Genomic DNA, 27,708 nt, shown 5'->3' with positions numbered 1-27,708 from the left:
TTTATTTGATCTTACTTATTTGTCTATGAATAACTTCTATCAGTAACTTATTAAGCTGTAGAGAGATTTGTTTTGATGGTGTGCTTCTAGGCCACTGTTGCGCAGTAACCCCATGGCTGCCTAGTACACCAGGAGAGAAGCTTATTGCGCTAAAACTATGGCTAACATAGTGGTCGGAACAAAGGCTGGATCTGGAGAAGGACCCAGAGAGGAGCATGGGGAAACCAAAGAGACAAATGAGGGGAGCTAGGTCAAATGTATGGAGAAGATGACATACGCCATGTCTTCCCCCTCTCATCAAGGGCAACCTAAGACAACTGGATAATGGAATGGACGAGCTATTAGGATGGAACATCTGGTGTAGTTTAATGTGCTTTACCAAAAAATGGCTACCCCAGAATATATCCGACAACAACATTTCCATGGAATGGCTTCCAGACTTTTCGGGCTGACAGACTGCATTGAGAGTCTCATCGTGAGTCTTCAGAGGTGTACTGTGCTGGGCCCAATGGCCACGAGGTCTTTACTGCACATGTTTACCTCAACTTCATTTTCATATATAAATAGTTGCTTATTTTATTCGGATGTCATAAACACCTAATTCCCCCCTGGGGTTAGTAATGTATTTTGATTCTAATTCCGATACGCTTGTTGCTGCACTTCAAAACAGTCCATAAGTAAAGTTGTTGCAGCGTCTCCGCACTAAATATGTTCAGCTCCGTTTGTCCATCCAGTTCCGTGGAAATGTACACTGCACACACATGTACTTTGTCGTTTGGGATCAAGTGAATGTGTGGTGTGCTGACAGATAAGCCAAGTGAACAGTCCAACTGCTCCACACGGGAGAGAGGTTGGCCATCTCTGAACACTAACGAGACGAATGATCACCAAAGGAGACGCCCCGGGAAGAGCAGGGTTTGGCAGTGATGGCAAGACTTACCCAACTGAGCTCAATATAGAGGATCAAAAGCACAGACACATACAAATAACAGCAACTGCTTTCTTTGAGCTTATGGCAGGATCGCAACAACTATTTTGTATGATTAAGAGTCAGGATGTTCTCAAGCACAAATGATTTTGATCATTTTAAATCCAAATCCATCAACACATGAAACCCAAACGGACAACACAAAGCCAGACAGAAGAAAGGGACATGGCCGTGAGAACAGAAAGCAATGAGAAACTGCTTACACAGCGTTTTGAGAGAACAAAGACTCAACAGCAGCATCGTGTTATACAACAGCTCGTAGGGACGGGATAAGAGATGAAAGTGGAGCACGAGACACACTGACAGGCTGAACACTCTATACTCGTCTGGGTCCGGGCGCGTTGCCGTGGTTACGACATCAGATTTAAAGTGTGTGGATATGGAGGAAAGCTGGATGTGAACTAATGCTCAAACAGCTGAAAACATGCGGCCTGAAGCTGGATTCATAAATGCAGAGACAGACAGAACTATCTTTAGATAACTCTCAAATCAACAGCACCATTGACACACGAAGGTTTAGATGTTTTTTATAGAAAAAAAATGGTAAAATATTCTGCCAATGCAGAATCACACACATATTGAACAGAGATTCAAGAAAACAACAACCCTATCACTTAGAATATTCAGAATGGCCCATTCTGCAAATCCTTATTACGTTAAATAACAAACACAAATTCTTAAATGTGGCTTTTTACAGTATTTTGGAAACCACAGTAGGGTTAAGATTCAGAAAGAAACCTGGTAATGGCAAATTAATTATGGTTAATAAGTAAGTTAATTTAGTTAATACATGTTCCCAGAGATATTTGACCATTCTGCACAAACGGTAGATTAAAACAGTAGATGGAACCACCATGAAAGTCTCCCAATATTAAAATAATAGTCTAAGTAAATGTCAGGTGTTTCAACCCCCTCACCAGCATCCAGGCAGCACATGGCTGCTGTGCAATGACCTAAATCAGTGTTTATAGAGTTTAACAGGCATTAGCTGTGGCTGGTTAATGGGTTAAAGCAGGGCAGCAGGTGTTGTTGGCAGCAGGTGATACAGGGTACAGTAAGTAGGGCTGGACTGAAAGTTATTTTCTTCAAATGCAAAGCTTCTGTTGAGGTTTTAAAATGATGCACCGGATTTCACAATTTCATCAAGCTAACAATTGGGGTGAGGGTAGGTGTACAGGTGGTGCTTCATTTTATTTACAGTAGCTCAGTTCTTTGCAGTGAACTTTTTTTTAAACGCTAAACATTGATAAATATCATTTGAAGAAGAATATCTAAAATGGAAAAAAAAAGTTTAGGAAAATCTTTTAATAAACGCATTGCTGTGTCATTGTAATTGGACGTGTCGGAAACCATCCTCAGCAGCTAATACAAAGAGTTGAATACTAGTAATATTAGTGTAGCCTAATATTCCTCTCTAAATGTGCAGAAATACTTGATATGCAAAGTATAGAAATGGAAATATAAAAATGTAATTAAGAAAAAAAGCTACTTGAATGTCAACTTCTTGAATTACGCTTTGTAGCTACAAACTATAAAGTGCAGTCCGAAAGGTACGGATTCAAGGTTGCTTTTGTTGAGCAGGAAATCCAAAGTCATTTTAAGCGTGTAACGGACGACCCCAAGAGGGTGACATTCAAACTCTGAAGGCAAAACATCGCTTTCCACATCCAGGCCTCTTATCGAAACCAAGCGTAATGTGTGAGCTCACGTGTCCCCGGTAACACACGTTCCTTCTCATAATATCAGCGAGTGACAGCGAGTCAGGCAGTAGCCTCATATAAATAAGCATAAACCACATGTAATAATTCTGAACTCCATAAATGTTCCATTATGTTACTCATAACGTTCATTCTCAGCACTGGAATTGAAACCATTTTGAGAAGCCAAAAATATAATAATATTAATAATCATGAATGTGGGCTCATGGCCCCTCAGTGAGGAGGCAGGGGACCTGGGGGCCGCTGCCCTGCTGCCACAGTCACAATGTGGGCTAAGCAGAGTCAGACACTGACCGGTTAAGTCGGGAGGGATTGTCTGGGGGCCAAATGTCACACACACACACACACACACACACACACACACACACACACACACACACACACACACACACACACACACACACACACACACACACACACACACACACACACACACACACACACACACACACCTTTAAAGCAGCAACCTAATGCAGACTGACAGGGTGGCGGTGTAAAGGTTACACACAGACACTTTGATATCTGTGGGATGTGATCAATTAATGGCACCCTGCCTGCCCCGAGGCTGTCAATCACCTTCTGACCTGCAATGCAATGTCCCAGGGACACACAGGAACGACCAACACAACTCTAAGTCTGATACATGATTAAAGAGCGTGGCAGACTAATTACTTTCTGGAACTCTCTTAAATCTCATACTTTCAGTCAATGATCTGAGACATACAACAAAGACTAAATGTCCCTGGTACTAAACAAAAACATTCAACTCAGACACATGGCAGTCAGGTGAAACGAGTCTCCATTGGTGACCAGTTGCATAAAAAAACAACAACGTGTGTACTGCCACTGCGAGGAACTCTATTTGGGACACTTGCTTTGTTAAAGATATCCACAATATCTCTTGATATCAATCCTGCTGAAGTCTCTGCAGTGTCTCTGACGAAGCTTACCCATGTAACCAATCCTCCACTTGGAGAACGCCACGATGCTGCCGCATATCCAGAAGAACTCCTCCACCGGGGGGCACACAGAGGCCCCCTGCTGACTCATAGACTGAGACACCTCATTCTGTTTGTCCTTGTCCCCCTCTGAGAAGAAAGCCCCTTTAGCCGGGGGTCCGGGCTTGTCTCCGGTGGTGGCTGTGGCAGTGGAGCACATCAGGGCGGAGGACACTGGGCCGAGGGCAAAAAAGCTGCTCTTCCTGTATGAAGTCATTTAGAAAAACTAAGAGGTGTTCCAACAAAAATTGTATTTGAGTAATTGAGAAAAATGTAAACTATTGCTAAGCAATTATTCTCATTAGTAATGTTCCATCTCCTCCCATGGCTGAAAGCAAATTCCGCAGAGAAAATCCGACAGAAGAATCCCTCGCAGGCGCTGAGCGGTATCAACAGTTGGTCAATAATCTTGTGATGTTATTGCCCCAGATAAACTGCTTACTGCACCGCCATCTCTTCAGCATTCTTCCATCTCAAAGCGCCAAATGCAGCGATGTATTTTCCGTAGCAACCATTTGTTTTCATTCTGTGCCATCATTTCTTTATTTCTTCCCTGGAAGCTGGAAATCACTAGTGGAGGTTCAAAAAGTGCTGAAGGACAGACTGTGAACGCATCGTTGGAAAGCAGAAAAGACTAGGAAGCACAGCACACACACGTTAGCCGTGCAACACCTGTTGGGCGGGTAGAAATCCTAAATCCCTCAGAAGCAGTAATCCTAGTCTAGCAGCTTTGCTCAGAGTGTGGAGGGAGATGTGATGACCCAGAGGAGGCAGGATGGAAGGACACGATAATAAAGATAGCTTCTCTTTATGCTCCAGGATCAATTAAAGAGTCGGTTTGATGTCAGGGGGGGGTTTCCTCTGAGGACCTGCTCCACATGAAAAGATCCTTTTATCGATTACCTTCAACTCACTCTGCATCTATCTGGCTCACCGTGCTCTGCATGATCAGTACAGATTGAAGTCATTCTATCAGTGCGTAAATCCCTAACCCATGAGTAAATGTGCGTGAACACGAATATCATTACAGTCTAGTTGCCAGCAGTGTGAGTCCGGACATGTTACCCCCAAAGTGTTATGAAAGGAATGTATAGCATGTGCATACTTGCATACAGTATGTCTTTCAATTTCAACAATTAGCATTGGTTGCATTAATTAGCATTTGCAGATAATTTGGACCATTTTGTTTTTGAGGTATATTGAAGATGTTGAATCCATTTCTTACATTTTCAGGATCCAAAATGGCACTTTTCCGTTTTAAAACTTTAACAATTACCCAAAGATGTATCAACATCAGCTCTCCGGGAGTAGAAATATGTCCACTTTCTAGGGCTGTACCCGAATATTCGACTATTCGTTCGTTGGCCAACTATTCGGGGTTCAATTTCATTATTCGGATATTCGTTTTTTTGCTAAATGTATGCTATCAATAAAGGCGAATTGCCATATTCTTATACTATATTTATACTTTTGAATTGCACTGTTAAAATGCAGAAATCTATACAATCTCAGCCTGAGCTCCTGACATCGCGTTCACTCGCAGTCACAAACGCAAACGGCACACTTCACCTCGCTTCACACACCTGAACACAAAATGCCGAAGACTTCAGCTGTGTGGGAACATTTTTAATTGGACGACGGTAAGAAGAAGGCAGTGTGCCAAATATGCAACGAGAAACTGACCGGTGGCACAACAACTCTGAAAAGTCACCTGGATGCTGTAAGTAGTAGCCTAGCTTAGCTTAGCTGTCAAGTTGCCATAATGAAGCTGCTTTATCCGCCGTTTAAACAGTAACGTTACACATGATAAAAACGTGCACTTACTTTGCTTGGAGAATCGTTGCAAGCAACCGAATTGTTTTTATATTAGTTTTTCAATTTTATCCGAATAGTGAAAATAATAGGAGCAATGTGGGAACATCTGGGGCTAAGGCAATTATTGGCATACAGTTCGTTCATTTAATTTTCGTTCTTCATTTATTTAAATACTGTGTACTGTATCGTAACAAGTATTACACTGTTAGGCCTATTGTTACGGCTATGTTATTAAAAGTATTGTTGTTATAACAGAAATATGTGTTTTGTATCTTCAGGTTGTAAAACGTTATAGACGGAATTTGGAACCAGATTTGGTCCCCGGGCGCTCCACTGCGGCTGAGTTAAATGCAGAGGACACATTTAGTTTTAATGTATGCGAGTACTGAGACAATAAATAAATATAAATCGTAATAGTATGCTCTTTCTGCGCTTCTGCTTAACAGCGTGTTGCCAGGTGTCTTGGATTCGGAGCGTGTTATGAAATATGTTGTAAGGAGGAGCCTGTGCACAGCTGTCCACTACATAAACAACTTTGAAGCAGAACCTCTTGGAAAGGCTCCAAGCAAAAGAATAGTGACTCAATAGTGATTACTATAATTCCAGCCTTCAAACCTAAGCGGAGATTTCCTTACGTTTCAGAAACTGTATTTATTTTAATAAAAAGTACATGAAGGCGACCCAGAAGTTAGAATCGCATGATATCCTTCAAATAAAAACAAATGGGAATGTGGCATTGGATTTATGAAATGTTCTGAGAATAGGATATGTGGCAAACACAAATAGACATGATGTTTGGAGCGTAAATGTATTTGCCAGAATTAAAAAGCTAACGCTACATCACAAATACATGGCAGTGCATCACCACTGCTAAGCTAAAGGCGGCTAATAATCAGCGTGATGATGTTAAGTAGTTTATTTAGTTACTTGTTAGCAACCAGGTGCACTTTGTTCTGCATCAGCCAATTGGCTCGCTTCTTCGTAACTGAGTTGGACCTATGGATACCCGTCATGCCAGGCTGTCAGAGCAGAAGTATACTTGTATGTGCAGTCATAGGCCCTTTCTCATTTTATCAAAACCCCCTCCTCGACTCCTCGGTGCTCCGGTAGTGACCCGGAAATGAATTTCAGCGCACCATGTTGAAGGACATCTCATTTCTCTAAATGCACGTCGAGGTCCGAGCATCGAGCATCGAGGAGCCTCTCTGGAGGAGCTCTAACCGAGGAGACACTGATGGGTCCTCCACGGTCCTCCACGGCTCCTTCGCGGATGCATTTCCGGGAACAGAGATGTTTCAAAGAGGCGTGACGCACGGCCGGGCTGATCTCAGCCAATGACAGCTCTGCATGCATCCCCTGGATATTATTTTATTAACTGCTTTCATCGCGACGCGATGTTTACAGAGAGAACAGCTGTGAGGTCCGTGCAGAAAGCAGAGCAGTGTGTATAATATATATCACTCAGTATAACAGGCCTACTACTCTCTGTATTTGCTGTAGTTTAGTAGATATCTACAAACAACGAGTCGATAGTTTTCTAAAACCATTTAGTGCTTCACAATAAAATACACAACGGCTGTAGCCTGATTATATACTTTAGGAGCTGTAGGTGTGTGTGGTGCAGTGTGTAGGTGTGTGTGTTGTACAGTGTGTAGATGCGGTGGACAGACAGGTCTCAGTTGGTTTGGTGTCCTCCGCTTACTTTTAATACTTGTAAATAAAACATTTGGCCCGTATTTTATTTTCCTCATTGTAGCGACCAGAGAGAGGGGGGGGGGGGGGATATATCCAGTCTCTGATAGTGTTACGTTATTATGAGAGTGCTCTGTTTGATTCTGAAATTGTATATATTTATATAAATATATACGTGTGTGTGTGTGTGTGTGTGTGTGTGTGTGTGTGTGTGTGTGTGTGTGTGTGTGTGTGTGTGTGTGTGTGTGTGTGTCCGCATCTGTAGCCTGTTATTGTCTCATTATGCCGCACTGTGAATGAATCAAAGTAAATATATAAGTCGTCATGAACACATCTGTCCATCAGACAGAGGGCTGCTGTGCCTCCTGTCATCATTAATGGCCGTCTCTTTAAAATGACCGCTCAGAGGAGAGGAGTTCTCATTTCTCTAACCGCCTGCTGCTTCCCCTCCTCTCTCCTCGGCTCCTCCGCTCGCATCTCCTGTGGGCGGGACTAAGTCTCGAGGATAGGAGTCGAGGAGGGGAGTCGAGGAGGGGAGTTAGAGAAATTAGAAAGGGCCAGAGAGCATGCACAGTTGAGTTGCCCCTTAAGCCCCGCCCCCCAAGCTCCCACTCGGATGCACGTTCATAATGCCGAGGAAAATAACTCTCAGAATAACGTTACTAGCACATTTTACAACTTGAGGACCGAATGTTTTTAATAAGGGCTATACAAATGCTCATACTGGGTAGTTTATTTGGTTAAAAAAAAAAATCATCCAACGATTTACAGACCACTCTTTCCCCATGTTAGTCAATGGGAAAAAGTATTTCTGGGCTCAGGGACATCACAGACTGATACGGAAGTTGCAGTACCGCCGTTTGGACACAACGAATATTTTCCTCAGAGTCCGGCGCACTTCCTGGGGGCTTGGTTGGACCCAGGTACATCACAACAAAAACACGCCTGCTTGCTATCCTGGCTCCAATATGGAGGAACACGCTCCCAATTGATATCAAGACAGTCAAAAGTCTATATAGCTTCTGTGGCAGAATGAAAACCAGCTGTTTCACTTGTACTTGAAATCAAATGAATAAGTGAATTAGGGACTTAAGCCCATTTGAAACTAAAGTAAAAAAATATATATTATTTTTTTTAATACAGTTTTTAGATGTAAGCCTATCATCCACCACCCCGTTAGCAGGTGCCACTTGATTGACGTATGTTTGAGACATTCCCTGTCGCTCCTGAAAATAATAGACTGACTTCAAGTGATGCTGCATATTTTTGAACTCACTGCACTTATGGTAGATACCAACTACAACAAAATGAACATATTTTACCGTGATGGAATTTTAATACACGTATGCTTTGACAAGTCTGCAGACAAGACGGCAGGCGAAAAAACCTTTTAAATGCGTGTTTTCTGAATGGAGATTGAATCGATCAGGCTAAACTAACATTGTATCTGCTCCGTCCGGACTCATAACAACATGATACAGACACAGATACAACAGCGACTGTATTCGCCATGACACAGACAGTCTGTGGTTTGTACTTGTTTAACTTGTGTCTAGTTTCTGAACAGATATGAGGAGCTGTGAGCTCTGAGTGCTAACAGCTAACGGCTGATGTTTTGTTTTTCTGATTCAACGTCAGTGACGGCAGGCTGAGATCCTCACCGCTGATTGGCTACCGCGCAAACGCGCCATTCGCATCGCGTCCGGTGTGAACGCACCAATTAAGTTAGCATTTTACCACTTCCGGTTCCCTCGACAAAAAAGCAATGCAATTTCTCCATAGGATTTTGGAAAATAGCTGGAAATAAGGTCTGTGGTTGAGACACATTTAAGAGACGGATCACGTTTTGTTCTACGACATTAAATACATCAGCAGTGACCCCGCTGGGGATTTTTGAAGCGTTTACGTGTCTGAAAAACGATGGTTGTTACCGAGTGGCTGAATAGGACTACAGAAGTTGTCCAGGCCGTATTACGTCATTACACCGAACACGTAAAACACTCCCGCAAAGTTTGTTTGCCCTGTTCTGCTTGAAAGCCAGTACCTGCCTCCTGCAAGCTGTTAAAACAAAAGCTTCAACTTGTACCATTTACAATCTATATGTTTGAATATGGATCTTACTGTAAGTTGGCGTGACGTTGAAGCAGCGACCCTGCTGTAGTTTGTTTATAGCATAACATTAGCATTTCGCTTCTGGCGATTCGATTTATGCTTCGAAAATGATAAAAGTAGGACAGACATGTGGAGATTATCCGACTGAACAAAATGTGATCCGTCTCTTAAATGTGTGTCAACCACAGACCTTATTTCCAGCTATTTTCCAAAAATGGTATTGCTTTTTTGTCGCGGAAACCGGAAGCAGCTTAAGTCCGGGTTTTAGGACACGTCACTGCACCACTCTATGGTTTATGCACGGATAAAGAATGTTGTTAGAATTTGTAAGAATTGTGTTAAAATAACTAGTTGTAATGTTAATGTTAAATGTTGCACTTGCATGAAGCTTCAGTGGATAAGCCTCACAGTTAAAATGGCACTTTTTGTTATCTGCTCACTGCAAGATGTTGTTTTTTTCTTTGTTGTTGCCGTCAACAAAATAATGGACTCATTCACTCAAACAAATGGAAAATAAGCTACATACATTTATATTTAGGATTGTAATGAAGGAATGAATGAAAAAGACATGTTAGTTATGTTGTGTTCTTGGTTTAATCAAATTGGAAGTTGCACCAAATGATTTGATGTAATGCAGATGCAATTAGCCTACATAAAAGGCCTCAAAGTGGAAGCACTGTCTGGGCTGTCTTTTTCACTCAATTCTGCAATAGGTAGATCTCGCCTTTCACCTAGGCCCGAGGTCGTGATCTTGGGCTTAAAAAGGTTGGTGACCACTGGTCTAAATCAACACTTAGCGAAACGGGCTAACGGGGCTAACGGCTACTTTAGCACATAACTGGCAAAAGCGATCTTTTCTACGTCATGTTATCTGCACAAACGACATAGCACATGGAAGCTGAGATTCCACAGATTCCATTCCATTGGTAAAACTGACTGAACTAGCAGCCTGGAAAGAGCAAGAAAACAATTTCACTTTACGTCTTACCTTTGCTGTTTTGTGATCAAAAGTTGTGTTCAAGGGCATAAAAACGCTGCTGAAGGTTAATCCAATGTCTCTATGTAACTTTAAAATGATTACTGTTAATCCATCATTACAATTATAAATAGTAAACGCAATAAACTGATTATAATGGTTAGTCGACCGGAGCTTCCGGTTTAGGAGGTGTGCACGCAGCGTCTCGTTTTAACTGAATACTGGTCATGTTTACATGGATTTATGATCTGCCATTTCTATTCCATCAATTTAAGCCAGGATAGAATACAAAAAGAGTCCACTTTGTTATTTTTTTAATCAACTTCTCGTTTTTCTGTGCCTGCCAATTTGAATATGAAAATAACAAGACCACTTCACATCCAATTTGGTTTGGGCTGCTGCTGTGTCAGCCAACGCCTCATGTCCCGAGAGGTAAAAGTTCACAGAAAATGCATAACAATGAAATACGATTCAGGATCCTGCTGTACAATATTCTAAAGCTCTCTCCACCTCTGGTTTTAGGGAGATGATTGTTGAGAGTGATTGGGTCACTGATCAGCCCAAGTTAAAGCAGGGCAGCAGAAAGAAGGCTGAAGCACACAATCACAGGACTTTCTGCCCCACAGAAACGGGATAATCTCTGTGAAATGCAGACAGAGTGACCCAGACAGGAAGCAGCCTCATGCCAGGTGAGGTGAAACACTGTCTGCAGACTAACACCGGACTAGCTAGCACCTAAACATCTTTTATTATTACGGTTTTCAAACTATGTGCAGTGCCTGACTAGCATAAACATAGAAGTGATGGACTGCAACAATCAAATACAGAAACACAGAGTGAGAGCAACCAACAGTTATCCAGGACAGTTATTGGAATATAGCACAGGATATCATTTGTCCGCACAGGTTATCTTGTGTACAAAACATTAAAGAGCCCCTATTACACTTTCGGGGGTTTTCCCTCTCCTGTAGTGTATTTTATAGCTTTGTGTGCATGTAAATGGTCTGCAAAGGCTAAAATCCCTGTATTTTAGCCTTTGCAGACCATTCTCTCTCCCACAAACTTCCTTGTTCACCTCCATAACATAATGACATCACTGTGAAACACTTGCGCTTTTATTGGCTAGCGTGCCAACGCATTGTATGTGATAGGCTTAGGGTCGGTACCAGAGGTCGCGTTAACCGAATATGTTCCGTCAATGACGGATTTTTTCTAACAACGACGGAAAAATCTGAAAGCAGTCCGTCATTTTGATGAATTAGAACACAACTCGGAACAGCGCCAAAATGTCCACCAGCGGCCCACATTATATTACATCCTTAGTGGCCAGCAGTGGCCAGGTAGACTGAGGGTGATCTACTGTACTCTACTGTAGTCTGTAACTATTATTTAGTCATTCACACCCCTGTCCAGTTGGTGGTGAGTGTGTGTATATTAAGTAGCTATTGTCTAGTCTTGTTTTTGACCTCGTTGATTACCTCGTTGTTTAACCAGCTTTAGAAATCGCAAAATGTCACGGCAGCTGATCGTCCGAAGCATTTTTAATAAGCCCAGTAATTGTGATGGTGTGGATAAACGAGGTGAAGAAAGAGGGATTGATGCGGTGGAGGATGAAGGACAAGCCAGTAAGACTAAAACTGACAACGTTCAGCCAGCGGCAGAGGGGCAAGCAAGTGGCAAGGAGTTCAAGCGGGAGTACCGGGTTCAGTGGGAGCTAGAGGTGTAACGGTACACGTACCCGTAGTCCCGTACCGACATTATTCGGTACGGACCCTTCGGTTCGGTACACACGTGTACCGAACGAATAGAACGTTAAACGTAAGTTGACTGACGGACAACTTCTCACTTCAAAAAAGAAGAAGAAATCTAGACCGCAAAAATAATTAAACAAGCGAGTAGCTGTTTTTCCTGGCCAAGGACAGGTTCCTTGAACACAACACGAGCGTAACGTGTCTTCACGTGGTATATGTCTCGTCTGAAAGGAGTGCTGACAGAGAGCACCGGAACGCCGCTCCAGCCCTTAAAATATTGCAATACCCATAAGGAGCCGTACACATGCCGCAGTGTTTACGTGGCTGTGTCTTTAGTTGTAAGCACAGTGGCGATCTGTTGTTATTAGCATCTGGTTAGCTAGCTATGCTAACGAATTGAAAGCGCTTTTCTACAACCAGGTGGAAGAGAGCTCTCTCCTGAGAGGCTCACCCTTAGCTCAGTGAGGTTAAGGCACACCTTGATATGATCAATATAGTTATTTGTAAAATATCAAAAAAAGAAAAATATGCTTACAGTTCTGTTTCATATGGGTGTTGAGAGATGTATCCATAGATCTCTTAATGTTGCTCTCAAAGTGCACCAGATTGATGCTTTTAACTTCAATATTTAAAAAAAAATCTTCCCAGGGGAGCATGCCCCGGACCCCCCTAGAGGAGGTTAGGTCCCCCACCCACTTAAATCATGTTCACGTGGATAGGATACTGAATACATTTGCACACATCTTGTGTCCATATCTTTCTGTTTTGGTGGTCACGCCACACCGTGCACATGCATGCATACGTGAGTCATGGTGAGATATCTGGATTAAGAGGTTGCTTTTTCTTTGCACAGCATGAAAGAAAGGCCAAATGAATGGGCTGTGATTTTAGTTTTTTTAAGCAGAGGTTGAGTTCAATCATTTGTACGACCCTCGGAGGATGTTGTAAAAATTGAAAGGAAAAAGGTTCCCCACCCCTGCTGTAAATAATAATAAAAACCCTTGATTTTTAACTTAACATCTCTGTTTCCTATTGATCTGAGTATATTATAAAGAACAGCCAGTTAATTGAAGCATTATAGCACAGGCCTTTGTCAGATGGTATATTACGCTGTTTTTTTTCTGCTTCGAATAGTTCTCTCTTTTTTCACCATACCTGTGTTTGCATCACTGTAACCAATGAGCACCTGCATGTGTGTGTGAGAATGGCCCTGACTCCATGTCAGCCCAGATTTACAAACTCCTGGCAGGACAAGCTCAAGCTCAATTCTTACACTGAATTTAAAAAAAGTGAGTGAGGGACTGCAATATAAGAGGAAAGAAAGAGAAACTTTTAAAATGTTAAATTGTTATGATGTGTAAAGACTGATATTGTTCTATAATCGGCTGAAACTGTTAAGTCATGATGTGAAACGGTTAAAAAAGAAAAAGGGAAACTCAAGCTGCTGCTGCTGCTGCTGCTACACTTTATTTTATTTATCTAAAATTAAGCACTTTTAAGATGCACATATTTTCAAAAAGCTATTTTATTTATTTTCTCCATTTTATTTGTAAATGCAGCCCGAGAGGAACATTACACATATCCACAGTATTTGCTTTATAGTTCAATGTTAATTGACAATAAATATTGTTGTTTTTGTACTTTCTTTATTTGATTGGCAGTCAGTTCTTGATTACATGCAGACGTTGATAAAGCTACAGGCTACTTCAATATATATCACACTAATTCATGAAGCAAGTTAGACATTTTGATGTTCCGGACCTTTGCATGGGGAGATTTTCTCTAACTGGACCTCGTTGAATTTTAGTTGAACTTTAGTTTAGAGTAATTTGCGAAATGGCGAACGCAGATAAAGTTGAGCTTGAAAATCCTCCAGCATCATTGAAGTCTCCGGTTTGGGAACATTTTGGTTTCGCAGTTACGTACAAGGATGACGGACAAAGACAGGTGGACCGAACCAAAGCTGTTTGTCGGCATTTTTCAACTAACATTGGTTACGCGGCTGGCAATACATCACACTTACACACTCATTTGAAAAGGCATCACCCGAACGTGAATATCACCGGTACCAAAAGAAAAATCACTGAAGTGCAAACCCAACTCCAGCTAGCATTTAAGCCTCCACCACTCACAAAAAGTGCAGACCGAGCCAAAGCTATTACAAACGGCAAATATCCTTATGTTGCCATGTTAGCAAAGCGCTACCTGGCTGTATCTGCTACCTCTGTCCCTAGCGAGAGGGTGTTCTCCACGGCAGGAGACATTGTTAGTGCCAGCTGATCTGCCCTTTCGGCAAGCAATGTGGACAACAAGTACATTTTTCTTTAAAAAAACATGAAAATACAATGACAAGCAAGTCCTAATGTCAAACTGGCTGCTTAGGTACTAGTACAGTACAGTTCAAGTACAGAGTATTTCAGTTCATTGAAATGCTGCACCTTGATGTTTATTTTATTGTATTTATTTGAGTGAATACATTATTCACAGTTTAATAATAATTTAAAAAAAACAAGAAATATTTTATGTTTTGTGATAATTGTTTCTGCTGTACCGAAAACGTACCGAACCGAACCGAACCGTGACCTAAAAACCGAGGTACGTACCGAACCGAAATGTTTGTGAACCGTTACACCCCTACTGGGAGCAAGAGTTTAAGTGGCTGAGGAGGGAAGATGGCAAAATGTTCTGCGACATCTGTAGAAAAGCTAAGATGAGTAATGGATTTGTCCGAGGGTGCACGACGATACAGAAATCAGCGTTCAGGCTTGGCTACAGCAGATCAATTGAGTTTGAGTTGTTCTTGTAAATGTTTTGTTCATATTTTGATTGTAATTGTCTCATTTAAAACGATGGCATTGTTCATATTTGCCTGTTTAGGCACAATGGTCGCGGTGTTTTTAGCGGCCTCTGCCCCCCTCTGCTGTGCCGTCAGTGCAGGAACAAATAAATCATTCATGTTCGTGTTGACATGAAAAGTGACCACACGGTCGGTGTCTCTGTTCATCTTTTTTTTCTCCATGCCCTTAAAAGTTCTGTATGAATCATTAAAAAAAAACGAATGAATGAACATTTGCTGCTCAGTACCCAAACATAAATATTAAATATGTCTCATCTCATCATTAAAACTCTTAAAAAACTTTTATCAAATACAATGACGGGTAATAATGGATTATAGTCTAACGCAACCACTGGTCGGTACAGAGCCGTCCAGCTAACCAATCAGAGCAGACTGAGCTCTGGTTTCAGACGGAGGGTGAAAAGAGGTGCTGCAGCACAGGCAGTATGAGAGAAATAAAGGTATTTTTGAACATCAAAGCAAGGAGACATGTCACAGTAGAGACACTATATACTGGGGATGCACGATATTGGTTTTTTGAAACCGATACCGATACCTTCCTGCTTCTCAAGACCGATACCGATACCGATAACCGATAATAATATAGTATATATATATATATTAGGGCTGTCAAACGATTAACATTTTTAAATCAGATTAATCACAGCTTAAAAATTAATTAATCATGATTAATCTCCATTCGAACTATGTCCAAAATATGCCATTTCTTTATGTATATTGTTGTGGGAATGGAAAGATAAATGAAAGAAGGCGGATATATCCATTTAACATACAGTGTATATTTATTATAACATTTTTCTGTGTGTCAAAATGAAAGACAACCCACACACCTATCAATCATCAAACCGTGGGGTCTTAATCTATCAACGGGGGAGTACTTCAGGAAAGTCGGGGGGGGGGCTAGTGGAGTACTTTGTGACCACAGAGTGTGAACGTTGTGATCAGCTGTTTTAGCGCAGTTCTCCAGTGACGGGGGGGGGGGGCGTAGTTTGGCGTAGTTTGGCGTAGTTTTGGCACAGTTCCGTTGTACAGACCGACGTTAACAGCAGCCCTGTCTGTGCACACGGAGACCGACTCTGTCGCCCGGTGATCGAACCGCCTTCTGGAAAAGCTTCACAAGTACGTCGGTACGCAAATGCGCTTTGTGACACAAGTGACGGTACACATTTCAGATTACGCACATAACCTGCGTACCAGTTATGTGCACCCCTGTACTACAGCAAAAATATTCTCCGTCGGGACTTCCTGCAACAACACGACCCCGTTATCTTGATTCTGATTGGCCAGAAGACATTATCAAAGATGTTCTATTGAGAAGACGATCACTACGTGACAAAAGTTTTCAAAACCGTGGCTACTGAAATCAATCTTACTAACTGCTGTCTGTGCAATTTACTCCGCGCGAGTTGGCAGACTTTATTTGGCTTACTTTAACATCATTTTTCATGGTGGGGCTAAGCCATTTCTTGATATGGGTGTCGCCTACCCCAGCCATACCCTGGCGCTGCCACTGGTGGCACGTTTGGGGCGGGCCATTCTGCACATGTGTTAAATGCGTTAAATATTTTAACGCAAAATGAATTACCGCCGTTAACGCGATAATTTTGACAGCACTAATATATATATATTAAATGTACCTGTAGTTTTTGCACACCTGGTGGTAAAAAAAATACTAGTAGTGAGCAAATGACATGAGCATTACTACTATGAACAAAACTAACCCTGGGGTCGTCTCTGGCAAACTTCTTGCCTTTTTCAAAAGCCTCGTCGATAGGTAAAAGCCCCGGTGCCTTTGCAGCTGGCTTTGGATTTGCCGCTAGTTTAGCAGCGCAGGCGTCTTCATACGCTTTTAACACACCATCGTAGCGATGGCGATGTTTCAGGTGACTAATCAGGTTGGCAGTAGTATAGCTCATTGCCTTTTTCCCTCCTCGTGGAACTTCTGCAGTGTATTTGTTAATACAAATAGCAAGTGAACTATCTAACTCTGAAACTTTCAAATAGTCCCATACTACCGACGACATGTTTGTTTACTGTCCTGGCTTCACGGCCGCATACCATTTATGTAACAGCCAGGCATGAGTTAGGGAGCGCTGGATTTGTGAAAAACTCCCCTCTTCCTAAACCACTAATACCACAGTACTGGCAAAACGGGAGGAGCCGAAGGAAAAACAAGCGCCCCTCATCCCAATCCACCCATATATATATACATTGTATATTATCTGGGCTATCAATACTTTTATCGGGTTTATCGGGATGACGTCATAATTCCTAATATCGGACCGATAATTATCGGGCCGATAATTATCGTGCACCACTACTATGTACTGATATATACCTGTTTTATATTGGATATGATTTTAGTTAGGAAATAAAAACATAATTTTCAGAAAAGCAGATCCAGATGTTTGGCTTTTGTCAGCCATGAAATAGATAGGGCCATTTCTAGTCCATCAATTTAAGCCAGGATATAATACAAAAAGAGTTCTTTTTTTTTTTTTTAAATCAACTTCTAATTTTTCTGTGCCTGCCAATTTGAATATGAAAATAACAAGACCACTTCACATCCAATTTGGTTTGTTCTATCAACGGAAATTGCATTTAAACTTCGGCAGTTTAAATATATATAATTGTATATCATTCCTCATTTACACAGACATTAAGCTGTTTTATTAAGGGGCCACAGAACTCATACACACCAGTTTGCACTATGAGCAGATCAGGCAATACAACAAAGGGGTCAACAAATCAATCACCAACTAAAATAACATGTATCAATTTCATCTTAATCACCACCAAAGGAGGGAGAAGTACTCCGATTTTGTACTTGAGTAAAAGTAGAAGTACCAGAGTGTAGGAATACTGCATTCAAAATGTTACTCAAGTAAAAGTACAAAAGTAGTAGCATCAAAACATAAGTAAAGTACGAAAAGTGAAAGTAGTCCTTGTGCAGATTGGTCCATTTCAGAATAATATATGATATGTTTTATAATGATTGATCATGAAAGTGTTCTCAAAGCTGGTGAAGGTGCAGCTAGTTTGAATGACTTTGTAGACTGCAGGGTAGCTGGTGGATTTACTCCAGGTGGAACTAAAGTCTGATTTAACACTTTATTATATTTCACATCATTCATCCACATCTGTAAAGTAACTAAAGGTATTCAATACACAAGTATTAATATTAAAGTAACAACATCACTCAAGTACAAGTCCCTCAAAATGTTACTTAAGTATAGTAGGCCTACTTGAGTAAATCTACTTAGTTACTTTACACCACTTATACAAATATGTTCAGCCCACTGCTGAAACACTCTCCAGTAAAACTGTTACATCAGGCTTCACACCCCCACTGTTAGCTGGAGTTTAACGAAGGAGGGGCCCTTCTGTCAGCACACCAGACCCCATGCATGTATTACACCAATGTACTTTGCTAGTCCACACTGCTATGTACCAATAAACGAAGGCAATAAAGGAACCGTTGGGGTTCGCTTCAATTCGTAAGTCTCTTCAATGATTTAAAACATACATCACATTTAATAGCTCGACAAAGGTAACACCAAATCGTCCACAGTGAGCACTCACAGGCAGAGAGCCTTGTGAGGAATTTGACACAAACATCTGAAATTAAATTAAATTAAAAGCTGCTTCATGGATAATTTGAAAACCGAATGTATCTCAGGATCGTTTTATACCAATACAAAGTTGCATAACGGCATATTTTCTCGGGCGCATACAGAAATTATCAGGGAAACATATAAATGACAGAATTGTTAATGGAGTTTGGTGACGGAGTGTCATAAGGCAGACAGGAAGAGAAAGAGGAATTAAACAACTCACCATGGCCCCGAGATTTGGCTCTGTTCGCACGTTTTCCAGGCACACATTTTAAAACGCTGTTTTCAAACAGTAAATTTGGTATACTGTGTCGTTTTCGAACCTTGGACCAAGTGGCGTAAATATGGATTTTCGACGACTTGTCATTGAGATACCAAAAAAGAGCTGAGTCGTGGATCTGTGGCATAGTAACTCAACTCTCTCATTAAAATAGATAAAATCAAAGAGAGAATGTGCCTAATATAACTATAATAAAAGTAATAAAAGTACAGTGTTACAGTGGAGGCTAAAATCGCGTTCATAAATATGCACACATCGGAAAAGGGTGAAATCACAAGGGGGCATGTTGCTTGGTCTCATTATCCAGGGCGCGCACGTGCGCACACACCGTGTCGCATTCGGGTACCCATCGGAACATGGGAAAAGTGACATCTAAAACAGTAGGGGAGACTGGGGACGGTTGAATCACTTTTACTCTTTTCTTTAAATCGTACTCGACCAACTATGTTTTAATATAATACTAATAATATAACATAACATATGTCTGCTAATGACCCATATCATTTATGAAACACATTTGACAAATATTTGACTACTTATTTGAAAAGAAGAAGTCAGATGTTGCGATGAACCCTAACGGCCCGTCCACACTACAGCGTTGACAGCGTCGGAAGCGTCGACAACTCCAATCTGCCCATTCACTTTCAATGGGGTGACGTCACGTTGCCTCGCTTTTTCGCCGAACTGAATTGTGGGTAGCAGAGCGGTCCGTCTCCGCCGTCTCCGGCGTCAGAAGTTGAACAATGTTCAACTTCTGACGCCGGAGTAGCCAGCGCCAGCCAATCAAATCCCGTTTCTGAAAATCTGACATTTCAAGCCGTAGCCAATCAAACCGCGTCTAAGCTGGGAGAGATATCCCGCCGTTCATTTCTATATTTCAAAAAAAGTCGGAGGAGAAACTAACTATCGCCGTAGCAAATCACTCGGTTTTGTATGACCAGACCCTCTTCACCTACCGGGATACAAACCGGAGGAACCAGGCATGGAGGGAGGTGGCAGAGACAGTGGGTGAAACTGGTAGGTTTTCGCCTGTTTGGGGAGTTTATATATATATATATATTGCTCCCATAAAATCCCCGGGGTTTTTTGCTTTATATGTTGGGGGCGGGAGATTCATGTGATTGGTTGTTGGTCGTGTTGCTTGAATAAAATCCCCAAGCTCCAGACACGCCCAGCTCCAAGCTTTTTTTGAAGCTGTAGTGTGGACGCTCCGTAACGCCCCGTCTACACTACAGGCATCGAAAAATGCTTTCAACGCTTCGCCCATTCATTTGAATGGGGTGACGTAGAAGATTTTTAAACTTCGCCGAACTGCATTGTGGGGAGCATGGCATGGCTTTGCAAGCATCACGAGCATCTATCGGCATCAAAAGTTGAACAATGTTCAACTTTTGAGGCTTGATGCTTGGCATCAGCCAATCAAATCCCGCGTATGCAAATCTGACAGTACAAGCGCTAGCCAATCAAACTGCGTGTATGCTGGGAGAGACTACGCAGGTCATTTCCTCATATTCAAAAAAATGGAGTGGTAGTGAATCACCCGGTGCTGTATGATCAGTCTCTGTTCATCTACCGGGATACAAACCGGAGGAGCGAGGCATGGAGGGAGGTGGCAGAGACAGTGGATGAAACTGGTAGGTTTTTCGCCTGTTTGGGGATTTTATATACAGTTTACTTCGTTTTAACATTACTATTGCTTTGTATGCCGGGGGCGGGCGGGAGATTCCTGATTGGTTGTTGGTCGCCTTGGGTGCGAGAAATCGCCAAGCCTCAGACACGCCCAGCTTCAAGATTTTTTTATGCCTGTAGTGTAGACGGGCCGTAATGGCCGTCCACACAGCGGCGTGCGTTGACGCTTACCGGCAGGCGTGTCTGAAACTCGACCAACAACCAATCACATGAATCTCCCGCGTCTGACACACAAGCAGCGGTTTGATTGGCTAGAGCTTGTACTGGCATAAGATTCGATTGGCTGATGCTTCTGCCGAGGCGTCAAAAGTTGAACATTGCTCAACTTTTGCAGCGAGCCACGCCAGCAACGTTCTGCGTCGCTTCCCACGATGCAGTTCGGTGAAAAGTGACGTCACCCCATTCAAAGTGAATGGTGAAGCGTCAACGCATGTGTGGACGGGCCGTAACCCTAGTAACACCCAAAGTAATCTTACGATAATATTATGTCTTTAATACAATACTATTTTATATTGTACAATACAACTGTTTTAAAAACAGATGTTTGTTGTGACCGTCCCCAGCCTAGTCTCTTTTTTATGATTTAAAGGTCCCCTATTATACTCTTTTTCATCAATATATTATAGTTCTCAGTTATATAGAAAACATTTCTCTGAAGTGTTTGTCTGAAATACCAAACAGATTGTAGCAGATTGTAGCATCCCATAATCCCCTCTGTTTCAGCCCTGTTTCAAAAGTGCTGATTCTGTGTGCCTGTACTACGAAGCCGGTTCAACCTAACCTGGATATGTTTGAGTTACCCGGTTTACCTAATCCAAAACAAACGCGCTCTCGCTAAACTGTCCTACGACGATGGTTATCAACTCGTTAACTCAAGCCAGCTTTACCCTATCTAGTTAGGTGCGCGTTCACATGAAAGGGGTGGTATCTGGAGCATTCGGTCACAAACATGGAGAAGGTACTGACAGCGCAGCGTCAAACTTCCTGAATGAAAAGTCAACTATAATATTAGACATATGAAGAAGTTAAACTTTAAACATCCATGACTTAAACACTTGATCAGGATCAACGCCACATAGCTGCACCTGCAAGGTGAATACAGCTGGTAACAGAAAAAGTGTTTGAATGCGTACATTAACAGGTTTATGATATCACTGCAGCAATTACTTATATGCTGGTCCCTCTCCAACACCTGGACCTATTCCGAACTGGGGAAGTAATTTTTCCTGTGTGGACCTTGCTCCATCCGACTCTGTGCCAACTTCGGTTCATAAGCTGAGACCAGCTGACATTAAAGTGGTGGCAGCACTGGGAGACTCTTTAACGGCAGGCAGTGGTGCTAAGGCAAATAACCTGTTTGAGCTCAACAAAGAATACAAAGGAGTATCATGGACACGATAAGACACGATCTGACTTTAATTACATTTGTCTCGAGTGTTTCGTCAACTTAATGTGTTGCTTAAAATAATACTTCTGCATACAGTATGTGACGCTGTGAGTGTTGCACGGCCAGATACGGCTCAGCTGACTCAGATAAGGAGATATATGATACATTATGAAATGATATGCCGCGGACTGTACTTAATGTACTCTGATCCGGTTACTTATGTTGTGGCAGATATCTAAGTAAGCTTTCTTAACGCTAATGTTATAATAGTCAGATTGCTCTGAAGATGGAGGTGATATTCTATTAATGTTCACGTTCACACAGTCGGTGATTTTTGCCGGCCGTCTTTCCTGCAACGGCAGCTTTTCTGTATTTCCTTTCTCCTGTAATATGACTTGATCGCTTTAAACTCCGCACACTGAGCTCTGATTGGTCAGCAGGCGGTGCTTTCACTGAGTTGATCTCTTATCCTGGAACCTAACCTGCTCCGGACCAGGTTAGCCGCTCAGCATAAGTTACCATGGAGATCTAGCCCGCTAGAAGTGAACCAGCGTCGTAGGACCGGAAACCCAGAGTTTTCCCTGAAGTTAGCTCGCTAAGCGAAAATCCTGCAATAACACACAACGACCAATAAAAAAGGTTTATTCTTTGTGCAACAAAGAATACTGACCATAGATTCTCTTTAAGGGACGAGGAGGAGGATACAAAGGATATTTTTCCAAACAAAATAAATAAGTATAACAAAACCAGGCCTATCTCTACATCTATCCTCTGAAACCAAAACTCAAACAAAATCCCTCACTAACTAAACTACTCAGAACTGGACAAAGCAAAAATACAGGGGTGGCAACAATCCGCTAACCTAGTGTGACTACAATTAGTTACCTATGTGATGAGAAATGTACAGGTTACTTTAGATGAAGATAAGGAGCCCCTCCCCACGCCCCTCTGAGAGGGATTTGGTTAAAAATAACTCAATGGTGCTCTAGGAGGAGATTCAGGTGATAAGGTGTGGGGGGGGTTACCTTGGTTGCTGATTGGCTAATGGTTACACAAGCCAAAACACGTTATGACATCACAAAGTGGCCAAAATCTGATCAGCTCATGTTCAGACTGGTTTTTATATTGTGATGTCTTGAGAGGAAGGGATCTTCAGCTTGAGGTGTGGGTGGGATGAATAAAAGACAGCAGGCAGCGATTTCCAACTTAATCAGGTGTATTGTTGTCTTCTTACAGCCATCACAAACTTATCACTTATAAACAAAACAGAAGGATTCATCTAACTAAAGACTTTTGCTAACTGCTATAGAAAGTAAATAAGCACCTCTTCAACGGTGTGCACCTCAACCATTATCTCTCCTCTCTGCACATCGTCTCCCTACCCCCTTTATGCTCACAGGAGCAATCAGTCAACACTCTTCAGCTGGGCAGCAGCCATCTTCCCTAATGCCCTGCTGATTCTGGGAGTTGTAGTCCCTGTTGCATCCACCAAGAGGGAATGTACCAGGGCTGAAGTCGAATAGTCCATTTAGCTTAGGAACCTTCCTAACGGAGTGAAATGACCCGGAAGTCCCTCAGTGGCAGCCATGATAAGTGCCGTTCCAATTCTCTAAATGATAGGAAAGGAGGTTTCAAACTTCCTTTATAACCTCCTTTAGCTTAGGAACCACTGGACCTCCCTTACCGAAAGGAGAGGAGAAAATTCTGCCCCACAATGCCTTGCGGTCGCAGCATTTGCCGTCACACAACAGTCGGCCGTTCACGGAAACAACCGATTATGACGGAGAAATTATATCATGAAAGTTACGGTGCTTATTAAGCATTTTAAAACGTATGTGGTAAGTTGCCAAAGTGCTTTGTTCTGAACGTTCATCAGTATTATAATCAAAGAGAGAAATATGAACGTTAGTTTTTACTGAAATGATCAAATAAAGCCAACATTTCACAGTGTTTACTGAGCTGTGTGGGGTTTGTTCAACTTTTAAAAGATGCTTGAACGGTGATATACACAGTGATAGATGTTAAGGACTAACGTTTATAATAAATACATTTGTATTGATTTTAAGATCTTTAGTTCATACAATCATACGTATTGGGATCATTTGTATTAATGTGGACCGGAGGGAGAGGGTGACGAGCAGAAGTTTCACTTTCCTTTTTTATTTAAATTCCAACTTTGGTCCTGAAGAATATGTTTCTCTGTTGTCCACGTTCATAAAGCAAAGCAGCAGCATCAGAGCACGGTGCAGAGTCTCTAGATGAGTTTACAGTAGTCCCTCGTTCTTATTGAACATCCATGTTGTAGTCCGCTGTATAGAAAACTGTGGTTTCCATGGTTTCCCCACAGCAGCAGACGCACAAAATGACGTCCGCTGGCGCATCATAAACACGTCGGATAGTGAAAGTGCAGTCGATTCTCTAAAGTACCGCAGTCTCTTCTCCTAAGTCCTTTTGAATTCTCCTATCCACTATCCCTTAACCCTGTGACGTTTCACTCAGAGGTCAAGGGATAGACGATAGGGTTAGACGTTAGGAGCTGATTTTTGGATTATCTGCCCTCTATGATGCACCCTCTCGTGACATCACAATATAACTGGATCAGAACAAAAAGAGAGTGAATATTTGTTCCTGAAACGTTCAGAATCTCTTTACACAGAGGGGACACATGTTGATGTATAAAATAAATGAAAAAGTAGATTTTGCATAATAGGTGACCTTAAAAAAAATCCTATCAATAATTTAAAAGAGTCCCGCTTCCAGTTTACCAGGTGTTATCGTTTATTTGTGTTAATCATATTTCATAACATTGTTTGAGAACAAAATAAAAACTCTATTTGTTCCAGCATGAACTACATCTATGAGACATTGGCAGGCGGACTGTTGTGTTGGATTTGGACTGCTACGGTAAAGTTCATGTCCCAGATTGGCCACTACTAAGGTCGTGCCAAACGCCCTACTTCCAGGGAGTTAACCAAACACACACAATATTCATCATTACAATGTTTTATTTATTTGAATGTGGCATATTTAATTTATTTCATGGCATTTCAATACTTTGTATACTTCCATGATCTACATGTTAGTGTTGACATGTTGTGGGGTTTTACCCAGAACAATCCAATTCCAAATGTTGAGCACAGCATAGAAAATGTGCAGCAATTTGTGAAATGACTTAACAAGAAATAAAATGGATGTGGACATTTCTACAAGAAAATCACTGGAATGGATCCAAGCTACAGACAGTAGATTTTATTTTTTATAATCGTCCACTATTCAAATTCCAACTTTGCAAATTCTGGATATTTCACAGTTTGAAAATGTGCACACATTATAATTTCATTAGTTTGGGTTGGTTTTCATTACATCAAGTCAGCACTACTTGAACCTGCACACGGCATGCATACAGGGTTCACAGTCAATTACAATACATTTAAATGGAGGACCTCACCACTGACCTTTAGTTCACTTGGGATCTCTAGACATGCAATGGATTCAAAATCCCACACATAACCATTCGCCCATTAGCTATGTGGAGCCAGTGGAAAGTAGGCCATGACCCAGGTTGCTATAGTTTCACTGGTGAAATGTCTCCAGAGAGCGTCCAGAGAGCCGACTAAAGACCCATCTTTTTGATTCTTATTCTTATTTTATTCAAACAATATTTAAATGTTCTTCTTATTTGTATTGTGTTCTTCTTATTTGATGGTTATTTTATTCGTATTTGATTTTTCATTCTTGTTTTATTCAATCCGGTGTTTATGTACTTGTATTGGTTGTGCTTTTAGAAATCACAAAGTGTTACATGTTATTTATGTCCCGTGAAGGTGGGTAGTGTTGCTTTTATTTTGTATTTATTCTTTGAGTGACCTCTTTAAAAAGTGCTTTATAAATGAGTCTGATTGAATTCAAACTGCTTTATGCAATCAGGGAGAGGGCAAAGCAAGTTGCCGTTAAAGTGGAACCCCTGGTGCCCCCCCTGTCTGGTTACTGTTTACAGGCGGTGGAAACACTCCCTGAGGGATTCTGGGGTGTCAGCTTTGTGTCACCCACTAACTGCTTCCTGTGTGTGAGCCTCTGCTTTAGTGCAGTGCGCTGTCCGTGGTGCCGAAGGGCTCCAGCAGACTCAAATGTGTTTGTTGTGTAACATCCTGCCCTAAAGGGGCTTTCAAATCGTTGAGGTGCGAAACGTGTGCACGCTCTGCACACAAGAGCACGTGTGAGGTCTTTAAAAAAAGCAGTTGTTTTTTCTTTTTAATTTCATTTTGATTTTGATTGCAACGTCACGCTGCTAAAGGTTACAATTGCATCAGTCAAAGGATGTCTTGTCTTGTGCTGCATTTGTAACCATGGCATTACATTTCACAGACTTTTAATTATCTAAGTAAGAAACTATGTTTAACGGCTTCAGCAGGGGTCCAGATTAGGGGATGAATGGAAATTAAATTACTTATTGAAAAGGAGGAAACTGTTTTTTTCCCTGCACATGATGAAACTCAGAGAAGAGACTGGATATACTGTTTCCACTTAGTGATGCTTCTCTTTCTAATTCTACAATTTCTTGTGTGTTCTTGGGACCCTGCGAGCTAAATCCGCCTGCCAGACTTCGCTGCGTATCAGAAGCAGCAGGTAGAAGAAATAATGAATCGTAATAATGGCTGACCATCTGCAGGGGTCTCAGAAGTCTGTACAGTTTTCCAGAGGGATGCTGCCCAGACAGAATTCCACATTTCTGACGGTTGCTGTAAGGCAAGGGTGTCAAACTCAAGGCCCGGGGGCCAAATCCGGCCCGCGACTTTATTTTATGTGGCCCGCAAGAGCTTGCAAAGATTATAATACGTTTATTATACGGTTACATGCCACTTTACAGAAGCAGGTTGCCTATAAACTACATGTCCCACAATGCATCTCGTTTTGTGACATGCACACTGAAGAGACTTGCAATTATTTGCCCTAGACTTCTGCTTTCAGACGTAGTTAATTACGAAGTTATTACCCTATCCGATAATAATCCAATTCAGAGGCAATAATGTAATATAATACATTATTTTATGTATATTTATATTTATATAGTTACAACCGGCCCTTTGAGTGCAACCATAATGCTAATGTGGCCCGCGATGAAATTGAGTTTGACACCCCTGCTGTAAGGGATGATTTTGACAATTCCAATTCAAGCTGAAAGCCTGCCCAGGGACCGATGCACCAATAGTCAGATGAGATCTAGCTCTAAAAACCAAAATGAAAAGAAGAGAAAAAAGGGAAAGAAATGAGGAACGGAATATTTGTCTTCCGTGTGTGAGAGAGAAAGAGAGCAATCATCTCCGTCTTGGCAGCTATAAATAACACGAGCGGGATGTTACATCAACCTCTGCATGTGCACGGGAATATTCTGTCTGTGCCGTGTGCATAATGCCCCGGTGCACTCGGCATTATTACCGCTTATTGCAAGAGTGCACCATCAACCATTCCGTAATGCGATCAAACGTCATGTAAGGCTTCCAGGTGTGAAGCTTTTCCATTTTTTGTTTTGTAAGTGATGACAATTAGATATTGTAGTCCATGGAGATAGATCACAGTCATCATGGTTCATCCTCTGGGAACCACAACCAACGTCATGCTCATTTGGCCAGCAGCTTTTTAATCTGTCCTCCGAGACCAACAATGATTGCAACCAACACATTCAGATGACGCAATACACAACACTTAATACTTATTTAGTAGGAATGCTGACACAGCATTCCAACTATCTGTTATGCTACACATTCTTTTTTATTCGCCGGGTTATTTTGCACCTCTTCTCCTCCCGCATTGAACATCGCAGAAACTCCGTT

The 27,708-nt window shown here is 41.7% G+C and overlaps 1 protein-coding gene across 2 annotated transcripts in view; it reads right to left on the bottom strand.

Moving 5' to 3' along the window:
- plch2a (phospholipase C, eta 2a) overlaps window positions 1-27,708 on the bottom strand; it is a 334,996-nt gene that overhangs the window by 122,992 nt on the left and 184,296 nt on the right. The window contains exon 1 of one of the 2 annotated variants that reach the window (XM_034087851.1): window positions 18,745-19,044. The exons of the other annotated variant lie outside the window; for it this stretch is intronic. Coding sequence (XP_033943742.1) covers window positions 18,745-18,928 — 184 coding nt within the window. The 5' untranslated portion in view covers window positions 18,929-19,044. Of the gene's footprint in view, window positions 1-18,744; window positions 19,045-27,708 lie in introns of those variants that run through there. 2 annotated transcript variants of the gene reach the window in all.

The sequence above is a fragment of the Pseudochaenichthys georgianus genome, chromosome 7 (assembly GCF_902827115.2).
Source record: "Pseudochaenichthys georgianus chromosome 7, fPseGeo1.2, whole genome shotgun sequence".
NCBI classification, from domain to species: domain Eukaryota; kingdom Metazoa; phylum Chordata; class Actinopteri; order Perciformes; family Channichthyidae; genus Pseudochaenichthys; species Pseudochaenichthys georgianus.
Note: the sequence above shows the minus strand (reverse complement) of the source record. Positions and strands in the feature narration are given on the sequence as shown.